The following is a 19,524-nucleotide window of genomic DNA, read 5'->3' on the forward strand; positions in this document are numbered from 1 at the left end:
GATGTCCATTAATCAGAGTGAGGTTAATGACGAGTCTTGCAGCTGTTACGTTTGTTCTCCCTCCCACTTCCCGCCCACTGTTTGTTACAGTCACTTGTTGTTGCTTGTTTGCAATTACAGTAGAACCTCAGAGTTATGAACACCTTGGGAATGGAGGTTGTCCATAACTCTGAACAAGACGTTACTGACTTCGGCCTCTGGGGTGGAGGGGTTGGAGCTGCATCCGCAGGGTATGGGAGGGGATGGACAGAGCTCTAGGTAGGGGTAGGTCAGGGCTTCTGACCCTCGGGAGCGCCAGGGCTCAGGGCTTTAGATCTAGGGGGACCTCTGGGGCTCAGGGCTTCAGCCCTTCAGTTCCATTCCCGGCTTCTGCCCTTGGGGGGAACTGTGGCTTGGGGCTTCCCACACTTTTGCTTCCAGTTTCAGCTGGGTGGGGGGTGCCGGGGCTTTAGCTACTGGGGAGTTCTGGGGCTGAAACCAGCGCTCCCCTCGTAGCTAAAGCCCCAAGCCCCGTCACCCCCCACGGGGCTGAAGGTGGGAACGGAGCCACAGAACTGAAGCCCCGGTGCCCCGGAGGGTCTGAAGCCTTGACCCCATCCCCTGCCCAGAGCCCTGACCCACCTCACTCTGCAGCTGCAGCCCTAACCCCACCCCGGATAAAACCCTGAGCCTCATGGCTAGGGCCCTGAGGCAGTAAAGTATTTGCCGTGTGTGTGTGTGTGTCTCTGCTGCTGCCTGATTACTTCCAGTTCCAGAGGGTGTCCATTTGGTCAAGAACTCCGTAACTGGTGTTTGTATCTTTTGAGGTTCTACCGTAGATTGTAAATTGTTTGGGCACAGACTGGGTCATCCTCTGTATTGGTGCAGCATCTGCACAATGGAGCCCTTCTGTATCTAAGTGCATTTTGGATCCATAATACACAGAGAACTTGCCAAGATAACACAATACCATAATTTGGTTTACATGCATAAATCCTGCAGGATCCATAAGGAAATAAATGCTGGAAAGTCTAGGAAACACAAGATCTGCTCATTCATTGAACTAGCGAAGGGCAATTTTACTTTGCTTATGTTTGAATGCACTAGATCATCACTAGTTTGAAAGTTCAGCTCAGATGTAGTGGCATTTATGTTCTGTCTAGGAGAGACTGTCAGAGGAGTAGCATTAAAGGGAAGAAGGAAAAATCAAGAGGGGGGAATGGAACAGAAAACAGGCAGAGTGGATGGAAATTAAATCAATGAGAGCTGGGGAAAGAGGGAAATTCTAATGAAAATATAGGCTGGGATTTTCAAAAGTTGCCATGTGTTGGCCTAACTCTGCTCCTATTGAAGTCCCATGAGAGTTTTACCATCAGCTTCAATAAGAGCAGTGTTAGACCAATGCCAAGTGCTTCTGAAAATCCCACTGGCACAGTACATACCAGCCAGTCACTTGTGCCAGCCTAGTTTTTGAGTGCTTTTCTGTCCCTAATATGGAGCATGTTTTACTCTTCAACTAGAAATGCACATTTTTATCCAAATGTTCCTTGAAAAAACAGGTTAAATTACAGGTGTGAAAGTTTCACAAACTCAAAATTGTTTTGAAAACAAAAAGTTTTCAAGATTTGAAAAATCTCAGACTCTACAAATGTATCTGTCCCTAATTGTAATGGGATAGATATAATTCAAAAGCCTGTTTTTAAAAGGACACTTTAAAAGACTTCCCACGCTTTGTTGAAAGCATCTCTGAGGTCACGTTAACTGGAGGGACTTGAGGATAGAATAGTTGTTGGCTTTCTTTTGCTGCAGATGTTATGTTTCAAAGTCAGCATGAAGCACGTTGATTCCATTTCTTAGTTATATAAGTCATCACAGGCAAAATGACTAATCTGAACCAAAGTTTTAGAGACTAACACATGTCCAATACCTGATTTTAATCTTGTATAATATGCTGATTTGGGTATTGTAGAGCATTCTCAAACTCTAAGAATGAAGCTTCATGTTTGACCTAGGACTATAAAATATTTCTAAAATATGCTTAATAACTTATGACCTGATGCAGCTCCCAGTGAAGTCAATGGCAGTTTTCCTGTTAATGAGGTAGAATGGGTTAATGGATAAGGCACTGAACTGGGCACCAGGATTCCTGGATTCTGCCACTAACCTGTTGCGTGACCTTGGGCAAACTGTTTCCCCTTCCTTTCCTCTGTTTCCTCTTGCACACTTTGGTTTGTATTTTTAGACTGTAAAGACTTTGGGGGCAGGGACTGTCTCATTAGGTGCTTGTACAGATATTGCAATGCCATGCAGTATCTTTGAGAACCACTGTATTAAATTTATGAATGATGTATGTAGGTTTGTCTCCTACTCCTTGGGAAGGGTTACCACAGCTCCGAAAGGAACTAAAAACAGTAGGGGGAGACTACCCCTGGGACTGTAAACAACTTTGGAGGCGCACTAGCTCCTTGGATTTGCATATGCTGGTTCAGGCTGGGTTTGTCACTGACTAAGCAACAAAGAGAAAATGTTGGGTATTTAAAGTGTGAGTTTAAACCGACTGAGGGCCTTCTTTCCGAGTGGGCAAACAGACAGGATTTTTGAAGGATAGGAAGGAGTTCTGGCCTACCATGCCCCCTCATGTGGAAGACGGGCGAATTCTGGTATGCTTAGTAAGTCTTTGGGAAGTTTTATTGTTTTTTTGTGTTTTCTCTGTGATGCTTAGCCCTGAGAATAAATATATTCTGCTGGGAAAGAGCTGTGTTGTAGCATATAACTGTTGCATATGCTGGTCATTCTCCGAGACAAGAAAGCACAGCATGAGCACTGGCCATTAGGCAGACGGGCCTGCTGGGGATATCACACTGTATAGCAGGGAGCTGTATAGCCTTAAACCCTGGTCAGAAGGGAGTGGAACGTGGGCCCCTTCCCAAAGACAGATCATGGCTGGAGGCCTGAGACTTGACTGGGTACTCCGGTGGGGGGGTGGGGGGGAGGGGCGGTTAGGTGAGGGGAGTACAGGGGCAGTTATCCTGAAAGTGTGACACCTAGCCCAAAGGTGTTCCTGTAAAAATGATGATGATGATAATAATAATAATAACTTCAGTGGGTCTTGCATAGGTCCACAGGATTCAATAAAAAAGGCTTGTTGCTGGTTTACATAAACTTTGCATTCATGAACTTTTCTATTTTTCAGTAGGTGAATTGGTTGCTTAGAAAAACTAAGTAGCTATCAGTCCTGGCTAAAGACACTATTTTAAATGTATTGTAAAAACAAATATATAGATATTAAAATTTTGTAATTTTAATTTTACCTTAAAACTTAATTTGTATCATGACATGATCTCAGAATCAGTATCCCTTCTGTTTCCAGTGGTGAGAAGGCTAGCCGCATTTCAGGTTCCAGCCTCGTGCCCATCACCCAGACACTCCAGAGACCTCTCCAGCAGGGTGGGCATTCTGAGGACTTGATATATTTCAAATCATGCAAAAAAATATGCAGGAAAAAATGTAACCGCTGCTTCCCCCAGCTTAATAAAAAATAAAAAGTTTAAGGCCGTTTTTATGCACACCAATGGAACAATAAAAGGCATTTTCTAAATCTGTTTCTGCTGGGATTTTCAAAACAGCCTAGGAGTGTTAGGCCCCCAGATTCCATTAAAATTCATTGAGATTTGGCTCTTCAGTTCCCTTTGGCTCCTTTGAAAATCCTAGCCTGATTGGAGTGGTGCCAAGAGGCCCTGATTAGGATTGGGTCTGTGCTTGATGCTGTACAAGTAGAATTTGAACAGTCATAGCCCTGAAGTGCTCTCAGTCCGTTCTGCTTCACAGTTCACCTTAAATGTCCTCAGCATTGTTAAAAATTATAATCCTGGCCCTTGCATTGTAGAGTAACTGATTTTTATCCAAATATCCATTTTTTCATCTCAGCAACAGCATCAAGCTTGTGTCCAACTTTTTCTTCTGTTGGGAAGAGATAATTTCCATCTTCTGATGACTGAATGGTGGGTGGGCTGCTAACAACAAAGCATTAATCATCTTGGGTTTGTTACAAAAATGGCCAAGCCTTGGCCATGTTCCAAAACTAACTATCCTGTTAGGGAAATGAATTGTCTCCCTCAATGTCCAACCAATGAGATATCTCCTAATCTGGGTGTATTTACAATTTTTACTGTAATGTTAGTGTGTCCTTACCTCACCTGCTTCTCATTACTAAATTACACCACAATTGGAATACACTAACGACAGTTTTATTTAATCAGTTTACAAATAAATAAGCATTAATCTTCATGTCAAAATCCAGCTCATGCACACAATGAGAACATGTCCCACACTGAATTCAATCTCTTATATTCTGGAGTAACACTATTTATCAGTTAGGCAGCAGGGCATAGGTTGTTATTCCCTATCACACATGATGTTCTTCTATCTGTATGTGAATTCAGTTCTAAACCATCTGCAGACTAAAACGCCCATTTTGAGGCCACATTTCATAAGTCTAAATCACTTCCAATTTAGGCACAGCATATTATTATTATGGGGGGGGGGGCAATAAAAAATATTTAGTGTATTCAAAAATCAGTTTAATCTAGGACTACAGATGAATGTGTATTAATCAGAGTTGTACATTTAATGCATTGTGTTGCTGGAGGGCAGAGTTAAGGTTGTTTGGGTTGTGTATTTCCATACTTTAATAGGCTTGGATTTATTTTAAGTTTAAGCTTAACTCTGAATGTCCTGGGTTTATAATGCTTGTTTGGGGGGATAATTACATCATCCTTGCAATGTTTTTATTCCAAAATACTGATATTCTCAGCCTCAAGTTAATCTTAACATGGTTTTTGTCTAGAACAAAATTGTAAGGCTGGTGCAGAATGCCTGCTTCTTAGTTCTACAATGAATGTTACATGCAGTGTAGAAGCTGGCTGCTCATTCAAACTCAGAAATGTGGAGTAGCTGGATTTCTTCTCTTTAGTTTAATTAATATACAGATATTGAGTTCAACAATATATTACTATCCAGTTCAGTTATTAGATAATAGCACTGTAGATGTTTCCATTGGATACTTTTTTTCCTAAATATTCTTGCTTGAAAATACAATCTTCCTGTAAAACTTGCGTTTCAGATATACAAAGAACAAATTTTAATCCAGAGACGTGAGCACTCACGGTTATTTGATCTTTGTCTGTAAATTAAATAGTTACCCTGAAATAGATTCTTCTCATTCAGACTGACTCATCAGCCTTTGCAACAGAGTTCCTTGGTCGGAGGGGGACTTGATACTGTACCAACCACAGCTCCTCACCCCAACCTTAACTCGGTACAGCTGCCTCAGGAACAGATGAGACAGAGACAACAGCAAATTCGACAACAGCGACTCCTTCAGGTGGGGCACTTGGTTGTGTTAATGAAAAGTGAATGTGGGGCCTTATTATCTGAATCAGGTATTGGCTTTAACCTGGATCTCCCATGTCACAGGTGAGTACCTTAGCTGCCATGCTGTGAAGTCAATCTCTCTCTCTCCCTCCCCTGCTACCTAGTCCAGTGAATATTTAATTATTTATATGAACTGGAAGAATTCCAACAGGAGAGATTGAGAGAGACCCATCCCAGAATAATCAATAGCCTGGTGGTTAGGACCCTAACCGCTGGGCTATTGGCTATTTTGGAGTCAGTTTCTCTCTTGTTTTGAACAGAAATATCATCCTGGACCTGAGAAACCTTCCCAGTGAATCAGCATTTTTCAACAAAAAACTAATTTGTCAAAAGATTGTGATGAGCCTTTTTTCCTCTCCAGTAACCTCCTCTGTGCCTCAGGATATTGAGCTGTGGCAATCGCTATAATCAACACACATAATTTATAGTTTTAGGTTATTACAGTATTATTTGACTATAAGAATATGTATATGCCAGAATTAAAGTTGGGTAGAAGCAGCCCCTGTCTATAATATTTTCTATTCTTCTGATTTGTTGATGTACCCCAATATGATGGTTAACTCTGTTTGGCAGTTAAAAACCAAAACACCACACTGGGGTTGACATAAAGGTAAAAGAAACACACATTAAAAATACTTTGTGTTTTTGGTGACAATATAATTATTTTCATGCTTTAACTCTAATGCTAATAACTAATTTTTTAAAATATTATGGATAAACTTATGTGGGTATACAGTTAACAGCTGACTATACCATACAGAGAGCCTTTTAAATCTGTTTCTGCAATATGTCTCTTCGATAGATATTATGAACACTGTATTGTAAATATTTGTTGTTCATCATCCATGATGTACCCAGCACTGTGCAAATGGAGAGAATGGTAGGGTTCAGCTCCTAAATATTATAGTGAGGAACACGCCTTCCTCAACCAACACTAAAAGCATACAAAAATCATTGCTTAGAAAGATAAGTAACGAAAAGCCAAATTCCATGATATGTATCCCTGGAACAATGATGAGAAGGCTGCTGTGCCTTTTCAAATAAAAAGGCTGCTGCTGCTGTTATTGCTATTAATCATGTATATAATATAATATAATACATGTATACATATTATTATTGTTACCATGGCAATGTTCTTTCAGTTGCAGCAGCAACAGGGTCAACAGCAGGCACTTGGTCTCCAAGCAGTGCAACCACAGCAGCCTTTGGTAAGCAGAATATTAAAACCAGACTCTTTTTGTGGGTATGAGGGTGCTTATGGGGTAGATGTTATTACTCCTGGAAGTAAAGCAATCTAGGAACAGCGCCAGTAAGTGTTGTATAAGCTTACTCAGACTTCTCTGCCTTTGCCATGTCAGTGCTGATGTGCACAACTCTGTAGTTTCGTCCATGGGCCTCTCTGATAATCTTGCCAAATGGAGTTATAGGTTTTATGAGGTAGCTAAGACAGGTTACCCAATGACTCTTTTCTTTTTAATATCAAGACCAAATTTGAACATGTCATGAAGCATAAGGCTTGTGTATTAATCCTTTGCCCCACCTGGTCTACCTAAAACTCAGCATTTTAGTTTGTCTTTTAAAAACACTAGTTCTGGGACTGGTCTACCATGAACTACCCAGTTACCCCTAGATTTCAGTGTTCAATTATATTGGGACAGTTGGAACTGCTCTTGCTCATGTCAGAACTGTTGGATAGATAATTAACAGATGCTTACTTCTGTCAATCTGGAAACTTTCATGAGCACTAAATTCATTTAATTATTTTAAATTCATTAGTTCATAGGCTCTGAATGAATATATATATATAGTGTGTGTGTGTGTGTGTGTGTGTGTGTGTGTGTGTGTGTGTGTGTGTGTGTGTGTGTGTGAGAGAGAGAGAGATGATGATGATGATGATCAGCCTGAGTTTGGGATGGCCACATTTCATAAATGCAGTGCTTATACCTGACCCATGCTGATAAATCCTATATATTACACCAAACTATCTTAGATTTGGTATATGCCACATACTTAACAGAAACTCTGTTTCTGGAAATATTTGAAAAAAGTTTTAAAATGTAATCGGAACTCCCTCTGTCTGTCTTTTATTTCATTCCCCCTGTAAAACCAGGTTGCTGAAAGGCCATGAATCCTATTATGCAGACTTGGAGACAGAGATAAAAATATAACCAATACATTTTAAAAAGCTCTCAAATTCTTATTTGGATTCTAGATATCAAAATGTCACTGTTTCAAGCTCTGGTATAATAGTGTAATATTGGAGAACTGGGAATTTCTGCATTTCAGGGTGTAAACTGATAATTTATTAGCCTAGAAGGAATGAGTTATCTGAACTTAACTTTACTGCAGCAGCATATGTTGACCATATATTCTGTATATACCATGTATTTTATAAATTTCCTCGTGTTATTGAGTAATAAAGAACTATCTTCACTTGCTATGAGAACTCAACTTTATGGGAAATTTTTTGCAGCATTGCTAATGGTTATAGCCTTACATTTTTATACGGATTTTTGTTTTAAAACTTTTATGTGAAAGCAGGATAATGTCAAGACTGTCCTTAGGCATATGTAGGTGCGTAGGGCACCCAAAAATTTGGGGCACCATTCCCCTTGCTGGCCATGGCTGAAATCCTCTCTTCTCGGGCTTCTCCCTGCCTCCTCCCTCACTTGCTCCTCAGCCAGTCAGCTGAGGGCTCCAGCCTCGGCCTCTGCCGCTCCTGCCCCCGGGGAGTCCAGAGTGGTGCGGCCAGTCACTGGCGGCGCAGTCAGTCACTGGTGGCACGGCACACCGCCGCCCGGAGCTGAGTCCCTCCCTGGACCCTGCCTGTGCCCCCATGTGACAACACAAAGCCTGCCTTGAACTACTGTGTATGAAGCTTGGTGTGTCAGCAATGGGGAGAGGGGTGTTCTGGGGGTCCATTGGGTGCGGGTGGTGGCAGTGCCCTCTCGACACACTGGTCAGTGGTGCCAGCTGGGGACCACCTTCAGTGAAGCATAGGGGCACCAGTTTAATAATGCATAGGGCTCCATAAATAGCTAAGGATGACCCTGGATAATGTATATGATTGAGGCTGATTGTGAAACTGTGTGCAATCTCATATGAACAATAGAATCCAGTTAGAATTCTAAGGCACTTTTATATTTTCCTTTGACAGTTTAAATATATTTGTATTATATTTACTTGATTTTATGGGCTCTTCTGATAGCTAACTTTAAACAGTGAAAATTCCCCTATCATATTTCATCAAAAACTGCAGTTTGTAGCCCTAAATATGACTCTAGTACAGATATATGGGTTTAAATCCCGTAGAAGTTGTTTGCTTGATATATTGCTAATGTGTGCCAAATGGTTAAAATATCATTACTCTCTTGTACTTTTGTAACTAAGATATAGCTGCTTGTTGTCTGACATTTCAGTGTGTATGAAAAAGGATCTGTGGCCAAACACTCTGAAAGGCTGGTCTGGTGTTTTTGTGGGGAGCCAGAACACAGTAATGGCATAGTGCCGGAAGTGTGTTCTAGCCCTTCTTTTTTTTTTTTTTTTTTTTTTGTTAGGACTTGAGCATATAGTAACCCTGTAGAGATGCATTTTTCTGTTTGGTCATGTACTGCAGTTGCATGGAGAGTACCAAATAATCATAGTAACTTTCAGAATATTTCTTTGTTAGTCTGTAACACTGGAACCTTTCATTACATCTAAAGTATGAAAGTGTCTCCGTAGAAACATTTGAATGACCCAGTCTCTTCCCATACCATTGAGTAATTTTCTGCAAACATGTTGTTTTACCATGTACTACATTTGTGTTTTTACACTGGAATTTTGAGAACTTTCTATCCTTGGTTATATGTGCCTTTAAATGTAGCTAACTAAAGGAACTTAGTTTAAAAGAGTAAGCCACACAAGAATGTGATACCTACAAAAAGAGCCAGATTAGAAACAGGTTACCCATTTAAATGAGCAAGTTTAAAGAAAATATCAGCCCTTAGTGCTAAATTGTGCATCCTGAGTTTTTGAACTAGAGTTTGTGTATTCTGGGGAGCCAAGTTACCAAATTGTATTGTGCTTAAATTGGATGTCTAGCCCTCTTCTTAGGTAGCTGGTTTATTATCATAGGCGTAACTTGTGTATTTTGAATGGCTGTCAGCTCCTCCTGAAACTGCAGTTAGGAGCTGAAGATGGTACCATATAACATGCAAAAAATACTTTTCATTAGATTTACAATATGATCTTTGATGTGACCCATGTCTTTGAGCTCATGAAGTAATAATGATTGTGACATTTACCGTACAGCTAAACAAGCTGTGACCAGGGCCTTTGAGTCTGGCAGAGAAAGTATTAATCATCTAAGGTCTGTCTACACTGCCACTTACAATGCTGAAACTTTCTTCGCTCAGGGGTGTGAAAATCCGTAACCTGAGCAATACAAGTTTCAGCACTGTGTTGATAGTGCTATAGTGTTGGTAGCCGCACTCCCAGCACTGGTAGCTATTCCCCTCATGGAAGTGGTCTTATTACAGCTCTGGGAGAGCTTTCTCCCAGTGCTGGAGCCGTCACTATACAGCCACATTAAAGCGCTGCCACTGCTGCACTTCAACGTCAGCTGTGTAGACATACCCTTAGAGGCAGAATCACTTCAGGTGGTGCAACACAGCAGGGCTAGCCTATCAATGAGAAATTAACATACTAGCAAGCATACTGGCAGTCTTAATGAGTCTCAGAGAGAGAGCTGGGGCTGGAGCTGAAGAAGGCAAGGGTGGAAATTGCTCCTTGTCCCAATTTCAGTATGGCTAAAGTAAGTCAGAGTTAACTCTGGTTTGGGACCATGCTTGAGGACAGCCTAGTATCACCTGCCATGGCCTTCAGAGCACTGGATCTTCTTTGTATTTTCTTGACACTGAAATACATCTCCCAGCTATCTTTTACCTGCAATAAACACAACACAATGCTCTACGTAAAATAGATTTGTAAACAATTAAAATGATCTTTTGTGCTCTGAGAGTTTTTCAGGGTGGCTGAAAGGTGCTTCTGAAAAGGAGGAGAAAGCCCCTCTTGTCTCCTGTGAGCCCAGGAGGCTTCTGAATCCGACCCAGACCCGCATTGAAGAGAAACTTCCTAGCTTATTTCGAAGGACCATACTGATTCACAGAGGCTCAGTGTAATCACTGAAAGGACCCTTTAAAAAAAAGTTTCATTTGGTCTAAGCTTAAGAAAAATTACCCTGTTTTGTTGTTTTGCATGAGGCTGCAGGAAGTGGGACTGGAAACATTTTTCTTTTGTAACCTGGTTTACAGGGGGTCATGACCCCAAATTCCAAGAGTGGGTGGTGTGGCAATTCTATTACAATATTTCTTTTGCAAAGCCTTTCACACCAAAGATATCCTTACTAAGGCTTTGTCTACTCTACACAGCTTTTAGTGACAAGGGCAGACTCCTATGTAGAAGGGCTAGAGAAGCAATCCATGTTGATGGAAAGACTAATTTAGGGCCAAATTCTGATCTTGTGCCAATATAGATACAGAGTAACATCACTGAAGTCAATGAAAGAACATTGGTCTAACCCCAGAGTAACTGAGAGCAGAATTTAGCCCTTAATTTATCTCCCACCAGTTTTCTATTGGTGTAATTTCATTTACTTGAAACAACTTGCACCTGATTCTTCTTGGCATAAGCATGATCAGAGTCAGGCTCATCCTTGTTATTTTGTTTCATATGGGCAGAGTTGATCTGATCCTGAAAGGTGCTGGGCATCCTCAGTTCCCACTGAAGTCAAAGGGAATTGAGTACACAATCACCACCTGGCAAGTTGTGTGCAGAACCCTGGAGGATCAGACCATTTTGTGCTTATCTTTAATTTCATTTGAAGTAGTGTCATAGTGGAAAAAACATCATCCCTCCCCCCCCCACACACTAGTACCAGAAATTTTAATTATTATACTTGGTCAAAACATAATTGTTACTTACAAATGATACAATCAAAACCAACAGAATCTTTTATCAGCTTTGGGTAAGGCAGATGATCAAATCACTTAAAGTGCTTTCCTGGATGAATGCCATTCACTGCAAAGGTAGGAATGATGGATGGTCTTTTTGCAGAAGACAACTGAATCTATGCCTTGTGACTGGCTGGAGGCATGTGTGAAATCTTATAACTCAATGGGAAATTTAGAAGATTCTAGAGACCAATACATAACTTATTGTATAAACTTCAACACTCTTTGTTCCATGTGTCTTCACCATTTATTACCAACAATTTTGTCATGTTCTGTCATCATCAATCTCCAGAAATGTCTCTTTCTAGTTGCTTTTGTTGCCAGTTGCCTATGGGATATTCAGGAGGTGAGAAGGTTTTGTTTTCTTTTTACAGTTAACACTTAGGGAAACTGAAAAGAAACGTCTGCGTCTCCCTAGGGTGTGATAGGACAGTCTGAGCAGTTTTGACGTCCAGAATGTGAAAGACAAATATATGTATAAATACTCTAAAATTATCTCTCTCTCCAAGGAACACTAGCCTTGATGACAGCAGGGTCTGCACAAGCTCCAGAGCTTCACTGGCGCATTTTGTTTTGTTACATAGAATTTTCTATCTCCTTGTCTGCTATCTTCTGTGCATGCCCAAAACCTCTGTTATTGGGTTTTGCTTCCCAGCATCTACACTGCAGCTGGGAGTATGCTTCACAGCTTGGGCAGACAGACAAGCGCTAGCTCTGTTTAAATTAGCATATTAAAAAAATGTAGCTGGGGGTGGCAGGAGTGGCAGCTTGGGCTAGTTGCCTGAGTATGTTTGAAGGTTTCCAGTGGATTTGTACTCAGAAAGCTGCCCTTGGCTACACTGCTATTTTGAGTGCACTAGCTCAAGCAAACTAGTGTGTCTGTCTACCTATGCTGGGACGTAAACATATTAGTGACAGAAGTGGGACACCAGAGATTTGGCGAGAAACTGGAAATTAAAGAGAGGTGATGGAGAAGGAAGTGGAGAGAATCTGAAAGAGGTCCTGGCCCATTCTCCTCCTCCTCCAATGTCTACAGTAACAACACAAGAAGTGCATTTCCCTTGAGTGCCAGTGTGATGTCTGTCTGGGAGGTGTTTTCAGGGTATTACACATATTCAGTCCTAATGTTTGTTACAAAGTGCTTAACTACTCAGGCTAGGGATTGGTGAGCCAGGTAGTCCAGGAAGGATTTCCTGTGTCCCCAGTTTATTAACACCTATGTATACTGTGATATGTTAAATTCAGCATGTTAGCTGTTTTTTAATATATAGATATAATATAAACCTTAGCTTTCCGTTTGTGTGTTTTGAGAGGCATATACTGTGCTCCTTTGATAAGACATTGACGCATCATTCTGAACTGTGTGAGCATTTTTCATCTTCTCTGGTATTACTGTTGCAGTTTCCAAGACAAGGTTTGCAGCAGACACAGCAGCAACAGCAGACGGCTGCTTTAGTCAGACAACTCCAAAAACAGCTCTCTAGTAAGTATGCCCATCTATAAGAGGCATCTATTTTTCTGCAGTTTCTTTTCCATATTTAAAACAAGAAACATGAAAATGTAAGTATATCATTCTATTGACACCTTCAGTTCTGGTCTCTAGTAAAAGGACAGTTCTGAAAATGATACGACGACAAACACTGAAAATCAGATTCTGTATGTGACTTAGTACCTGCACATCCATTGGTTCCCTCAGGTCTGCACAGAGGTCCAGACTGAGTCATTTTCAGGATTGAGGCCTAATTGTTTGCCATCCTGAGTTCAGTCAATGTTGTTTTCTCCTTCCATGTCCTATTTTCAGTTGTGAGGTGAAATCAGGAACATCATTGCATTGAATGTGTTCCTGGTTTTTCTCCAGCTATTTCTTGGTCATGTTTCAAACTCATTAACAAATTTATTGTATTATTTAAACAACTGTAAGTGTGTGCACATCAAGACCAAGCTTAGACTAAATTTTTCATTTTTTGGAAGAATTTCTTAATGGTATATTTCAAAAAATGAAACCAAATGTTTTTATTGTTTTTGTTTGATTTGAAATAGTGGGGAAATTTCCACTCTGTTTCCTTTTTCCTTTTCTCCTGTTTTTTCTTTCTGGAAATTTCAGCACATTTAGAGAAAAAATATCTTGAGTTTGGGGTTTTTTATTTCCCTCAGCACATTTTTTATCCCTTTTTCCACTGGAAAAGGTTTGAGAAAAGTGGAGAAGAAAAAACTCATATTTTGAATTCCCCGTCTGTATTTTCCCCCTTCTCTGGGGTAGGGGAGGGGAGGGAAGGGGAAAGGCAAAAAAAAGTGAGGAGGGAAATGAAATTTTTCTAACTAAACTGAGATTTTTCAAAACAAAATGTTTTAGAAAAAATGTTTTGAGTTTTTTCATTGAAAAGTGAGTCTTTTTGAACAAAAAAAAAATTAGTTTTCTTTTGAAAATTAAAATTTCAACCAGCATCAGAGTAAAGATTTCCTTTCAAGAGACTGAAAAGGTTATAATATAATATAATATAATAATATGAGGGGGCCACCAAATGAAATTAATGGGCAGCAGGTTTAAAACAAACAAAAGGAAGTTCTTCACACAGCGCACAGTCAACCTGTGGAACTCCTTACCTGAGGAGGTTGTGAAGGCTGGGACTATAACAAGGTTTAAAAGAGAACTAGATAAATTCATGATGGGTAAGTCCATAAATGGCTGTTAGCCAGGATGGGTAAGAAATGGTGTCTCTAGCCTCTGTTTGTCAGAGGATGGAGATGGATACCAGGAGAGAGATCACTTGATCATTACCTGTTAGGTTCACTCCCTCTGGGACACCTGGCATTGGTCACTGTCGGTAGACAAGATACTGGGCTGGATGGACCTTTGGTCTGACCCAGTATGGCCGTTCTTATGTTAAGGCTTTAGTTTAGGGAGGAGATGAATAAGAAGTTATGTAACATATCATAGTATTTAGAAGATAAACTGGGTGCATCTCTCCAAGAACAAAGTTACAGCCAGTAAAATGGAAAGGCAACAAATTAAAAATCAGTAAAAGGAACTACCACTCTACACAGCCACCCCTGGAGCTTACTGATACATAACATCACTGAGGTGAGCAGCGTTTTAAAAGAGTATGAGATTTGTATGTCTAGTGAAATGTATAAGGAATGTAATGCCCCCTTATGCTTCAGGGTATAAACCAACCAGAGAGCGATGGGGGTTAGATTAAAAAAAACATCGCCCATGGGCAGGTTATTCCATTAGGGATGTCAGAGACAAGATCTCAGACTATATGCCCCCTGGTGTGACCCAGTATGGCAATGCTTGTGTTGCTAGATAAAAATATTATATTTTACTGCAATCATTTTTAAAAAAAAGCTTAATCCTCCAGGACAGGTTGTAAATGTAAGATATAAAATAATGAGTTTGGGGCCTGCTGTGATTACCAGAAATTGGGGCATTCAAATTTCCAGTGTTGTACAGTGCCAGTGAATTACCCATACTCAATGTCTACAAATCTTTATTCATCTATTTTTTAAACAAGCATTATTTCAGCAGGACCAGTCATAGGTAGGCAACCTATGGCATGCGTGCCAAAGGTGGCACACGCACTGATTTTCAGTGGCACTCACACTGCCTGAGTCCTGCCCACTGGTCTGGGCGGCTCTGCATTTTAATTTAATTTTAAATGAAGCTTCTTAAACATTTTAAAAACCTTATTTACTTTACATACAATAGTTTAGTTATATACTATAGACTTCTAGAAAGAGACCTTCTAAAAACATTAAAATGTATTACTGGCACGCAAAACCTTAAATTAGAGTGAATAAATGAAGACTTGGCACACCACTTCTGAAAGGTTGCTAACCCCTGCCTTATGAGATCTGAGGACAGAGTCTCTAGTTCAGGGGCGGGCAAACTTTTTGGCCTGAGAGCCACATCGGGATTCCAAAATTGTGTGGAGGGCCAGATTGGGGAGGCTATGCTTCGCCAAACAGCCAGGCATCGCCCAGCCAACACCCCCTATCCGACCTCCCCTGCTTCTCGCCTCTTGACAGTCCCCCTGGGACTCCTGCCCCATCCACCCTCTGCTCCCTATCCCCTGACCCCCCTAGACCCTCCACCCCTAACTTCCCCCACCACCTCATCCAACCACTCCTCTCATTTCTGACTGCCCCCGCCCCCGGGACCCCTGCCTCATCCAACCACCCCTTCTCTCTGACCACACCCAGAACCCCTGCCCCTGACTGCCCCCCTCAGGGCTCCTACCCCCATGTTCCCCACCCTCTGGCTGCCCTGACCACCACCCTGAACTTCCCTGCCCTCTATCCAGCCCCCCCACTCCTTCCCCCTACTGCCCTGCCTGGAGCACCAGCGGCTGGTGGCGCTACAGCCAGCTGCTCAGAGCACCAGCACAGGCAGCCACGCCGCACAGGCAGCCACGCCACCCAGGCTGCCCCAGGGGCTCGCCGCCCAGAGCATTGTGCTGGCAGTGCAGTGAGTTGAGGCTGCGGGGGAGGGGGAACAACAGGGGAGGGGCTAGCCTCCTGGGCCAGGAGCTTGGGGGCCTGTCGGCTGTAGTTTACCCACCTCTGCTCCATTGGAAAAAGATATGCAACTAAATTACTATTCAAGGGTCTGATCTGGATAGATTCTGAGCACTCATGTCTCCTGTGGAATTCCAGCTGGAGCAGAGGTTACTCAGACCTTCTATTGATCAGACCCTACATTTTTAGAAGTAAACTAGTGGTTTTTTTGGTCAGAATACTAACTTTATGGATTGATAAAAGAATTAAAATACGGTGTCACTATTTTCATCTTTAAAAGGTGTTCAGAACAATCTTTATTCATTGGCAAGCTTTTCACAGAAGTTTTGATCTGACTGTAGTTAGCTAGGTGTCAACCTATTTGTTAATGGAGTAGCCAGTTCAGCAGAGAAATGTATGCTCCTGTTGTATTAATTTAAATGGAATGTCTGGGCCAAAGGTGTTAACTATAACTCAGCCATTGTCTAACATTATACAGTGTTAACCTAGATCCAGGGTTTGGTATATAGAGACCTCACCCTGCTTAGCACATGACACACACTATTAAAAATCCCTTTAATCTTTTATTAAATATAGAGGAAAGAAGGAAAAAACAGTTAAACATTTGAAATGTGAAGTATTAAATAAGGCCTTCACTTTAACAACATCCCTTGTTTCCTTTCCCTTTAGCTGGGGAGAATTTTTAGAAGGAAAACTCCCCTTGTTTGACTGTCTTTTAGATGATATCAAAGTTGGTAATAACTGTCCCTTTGGGGAAAAGAGAAGAAGTTGGTTGAGATGGGTTGGAGCTGCCGTTGTTGTGTCTAACATTTGGTCCATTTTATCCCAAGTGGTGGTATGGGATTCAACTGGAACTGGTAGGGTGGGAGTGTCATTTGGGTCCCTCTCTTTGCCCTGGTCTGGTCAAGACCTCTCCCAGGATCAGGACAGTGAAGGTGTGGGGTCTCAGGAGAGAGTGTGGATGGCAGTCATGATGATGGTGAAGCTTGCTCCAGTAGCCAGTTTTTCTCCCAAAGTCTCTTTCTTGAAGGACCCACAAAGGGAATAGTGGCCAGAATAGTTCATCCTCTCATTGTTCTGTCCACCAAGTAGGTCTAGTTTCTGACACACCAATTTTGGTTCAAAGATTTCTGGTTCCACACTTATCTTGTTTACCACGCATGATCTCAACCCATACCTTAAGTTATATCAGTACGGCCCTTTTGTACCTTTTCCCATTAACATCTGTTGTTATAGGTTATTGTGACAGCTTATGAACTTGTACTCGTGTTTTTCAGTTAACCTCACAATTAGGGTAAACTTATCGGCCCAATTATCACAACACCTCTAAAATCAGGACTGCAGGATGGACTTGCACTTGGGTCCCAGAGGAGAACTGTTTTCAGGGCCGCCCGGGGGGGGGGGGCAAGTGGGGCAATTTGCCCCAGGCCCCGGGCTCTGCAGGGGCCCCCATGAGAACGGCCGAGGCTCCCGCCTCCGCCCCTCTCCCGAAGCCTCAGCGCATCCAGGAGTGTCCCTACATAGCGCTGCAGTGTGGCTCCAGCGGGGCCTGAGCTCTGCCCCACTCAGAGCCGCGTGGCAAGGGGGCGGGGCTGGGAGCTCCAGCAGGGCCTGAGCTTCCTCCATTCGGCATGGAGCTTGCAGCCCCGCCCCCTTACCATGCGGCTCTGAGCGGGGCGGAGCTCAGGCCCCGCCGGAGCCATGCTGCAGCTGTCGAGGGAAGTTCCTGGATGCACTGAGGCTCTGGGTGAGGGGGGGAGCTGGGGGTAAGGGCCAGGGCCGGGGGGGGTTGGCTAAGGGGCAGGGAGTCCTGGGGATAGGGAGGGTGCAGAGGTTGGGAGGGGGTGATCAGGGGACAGGGAATGGGGGGGTTGGATCGTGAGCGTTCCAGGAGTCTGTCAGGACTCAGTGCGGGGGTGGATAGGGGTTGGGGCAGTAGGGGACAGGGAGCAGGGGTGGGGTCCTGGGGTGATGGTTGACGGGGTCTCTGGGGGATGGTGAGGGGACAAGGAGCAGGATGGGTCAGGAATTCTGAGGGGGGGCGAGCAGTTGGGGGGCAGGAAGTGGGTGGAGGTCGGATAGGGGGCAGGGCCAGGCTGTTTGGGAGGCACAGCCTTCCCTACCCTAAAGCTCATTCAGCAGTTTGAGGCTTGCAGAAGAGCGAGCTGTTAGCGTTTCCATTAGGGCTACCATCCCTTTCACTTCTCAAATGCCAAATTATAGTCTATATCTAATTTCAATGCCATAGGGAGATTCATGTCAGGGGAGGGTAGCTTCATTTAAAATTAGCCACTGGGGGAGGGATCACATGAGAATAGTAGTATTCTTCCCAACCCTACCAGTCCCCTGCATTCCCTGAGGCTTCAAAGGGGTTAATTCAGTGGTTCTCAGACTTTTATACTGGTGACCCCTTTCACATAGCAAACCTCTGAGTGCGACCCCCCCCATATAAATTGAAACCACTTTTTTAATATATTTAACACTATTATAAATGCTGGAGGCAAAGCGGGGTTTGAGGTGGAGGCTGACAGCTCGCAACTCCCAGTAATAACCTCGTGACCCCCTGAGGGGTCCCGACCCCCAGTTTGAGAACCCTTGGGTTAATTTAATTTTAGCACCCTGTGTCCATTCACATGCATGTGCTATTTTGAGCATTTCATTTTCCACAACATAGGCTCATCCCAGATTCTGGAACAAGCTCAAATGCTCAGTTTGTGGAATATGTACATAGTCTATACTAAAGACAAACCCACAGTAACCAAGTCCAGTTTGTGAGGGACCCCATGGAGCAAATCTCTAGGAAACAGATAAATCCATTTAGGTTAAGTCCATTAATGGCTATTAGCCAGGATAGGTAGGGAATGGTGTCCCTAGCCTCTGTCAGATGGTGGAGATGGATGGCAGGAGAGAGATCATTTGATCATTACCTGTTAGGTTTACTCCCTCTGGGGCACTTGGCATTGGCCATTGTCGGTAGACAGGATACTGGGCTGGATGGACCTTTGGTTTGACCCAGTATGGCTGTTCTTATGTTCTAATCTAAATGAACCCAAAGTTATGGAGACAGATGAGAGTCAAGGAAGCCAGCAGAGTATCAGAAACCTGGAGAAATCTCTGACTGGATGGGCTCAGGGGTTTGGTCACAAGCTGAGGTGGTTAAAAAGTTTTGGATTTTTTTAAGCAGAATTTTTTTATTGTTTCTTTAAACAATCAAACACAGCAAGCAGCAAATATTTGGCCACACACTTCTGAAACCCCAAACCATATTCAGGTTTTGGCAGACTAATTTCAGCTTTTCAAGTAAAAAAACCCACAACAAATTTTGAAGGAAAGCAGACGTTGTCCGTGATTTTTTTCTGCTTTTTAAAAACCCCTAGTTTTCAATCCAGAAAAAGTTTTTGACGGAAAATATTTGTCCAACCCTTTTAATGAACTTTTGTGTCTTTTAGCACTAGTTGATGCTGAGAACCAGTGATACCTTGTAAAGAAGTTTTCTCAAAACTGGGTTTGCACCAACATGTAGGTTTATTTTCCGTGGGTGCGGAGCAAGTGGGGCAATTTGCTCCGGGCCCTGCAGGGGCCCCCACGAGAATATAGTATT

The 19,524-nt window shown here is 42.6% G+C and overlaps 1 protein-coding gene across 2 annotated transcripts in view; it reads left to right on the forward strand.

Annotated features, from left to right (window-relative positions):
* Window positions 1–19,524, forward strand: part of MED12L (mediator complex subunit 12L) — a 276,235-nt gene that overhangs the window by 250,236 nt on the left and 6,475 nt on the right. For both annotated transcript variants that reach the window (XM_050965783.1, XM_050965784.1), the window contains exons 37-39: window positions 5,206–5,374; window positions 6,561–6,620; window positions 12,807–12,888. In XM_050965783.1, coding sequence (XP_050821740.1) covers window positions 5,206–5,374; window positions 6,561–6,620; window positions 12,807–12,888 — 311 coding nt within the window. The remainder of the gene's footprint in view (window positions 1–5,205; window positions 5,375–6,560; window positions 6,621–12,806; window positions 12,889–19,524) is intronic.

Source organism: Gopherus flavomarginatus, chromosome 8, assembly GCF_025201925.1.
Source record: "Gopherus flavomarginatus isolate rGopFla2 chromosome 8, rGopFla2.mat.asm, whole genome shotgun sequence".
NCBI lineage: Eukaryota > Metazoa > Chordata > Testudines > Testudinidae > Gopherus > Gopherus flavomarginatus.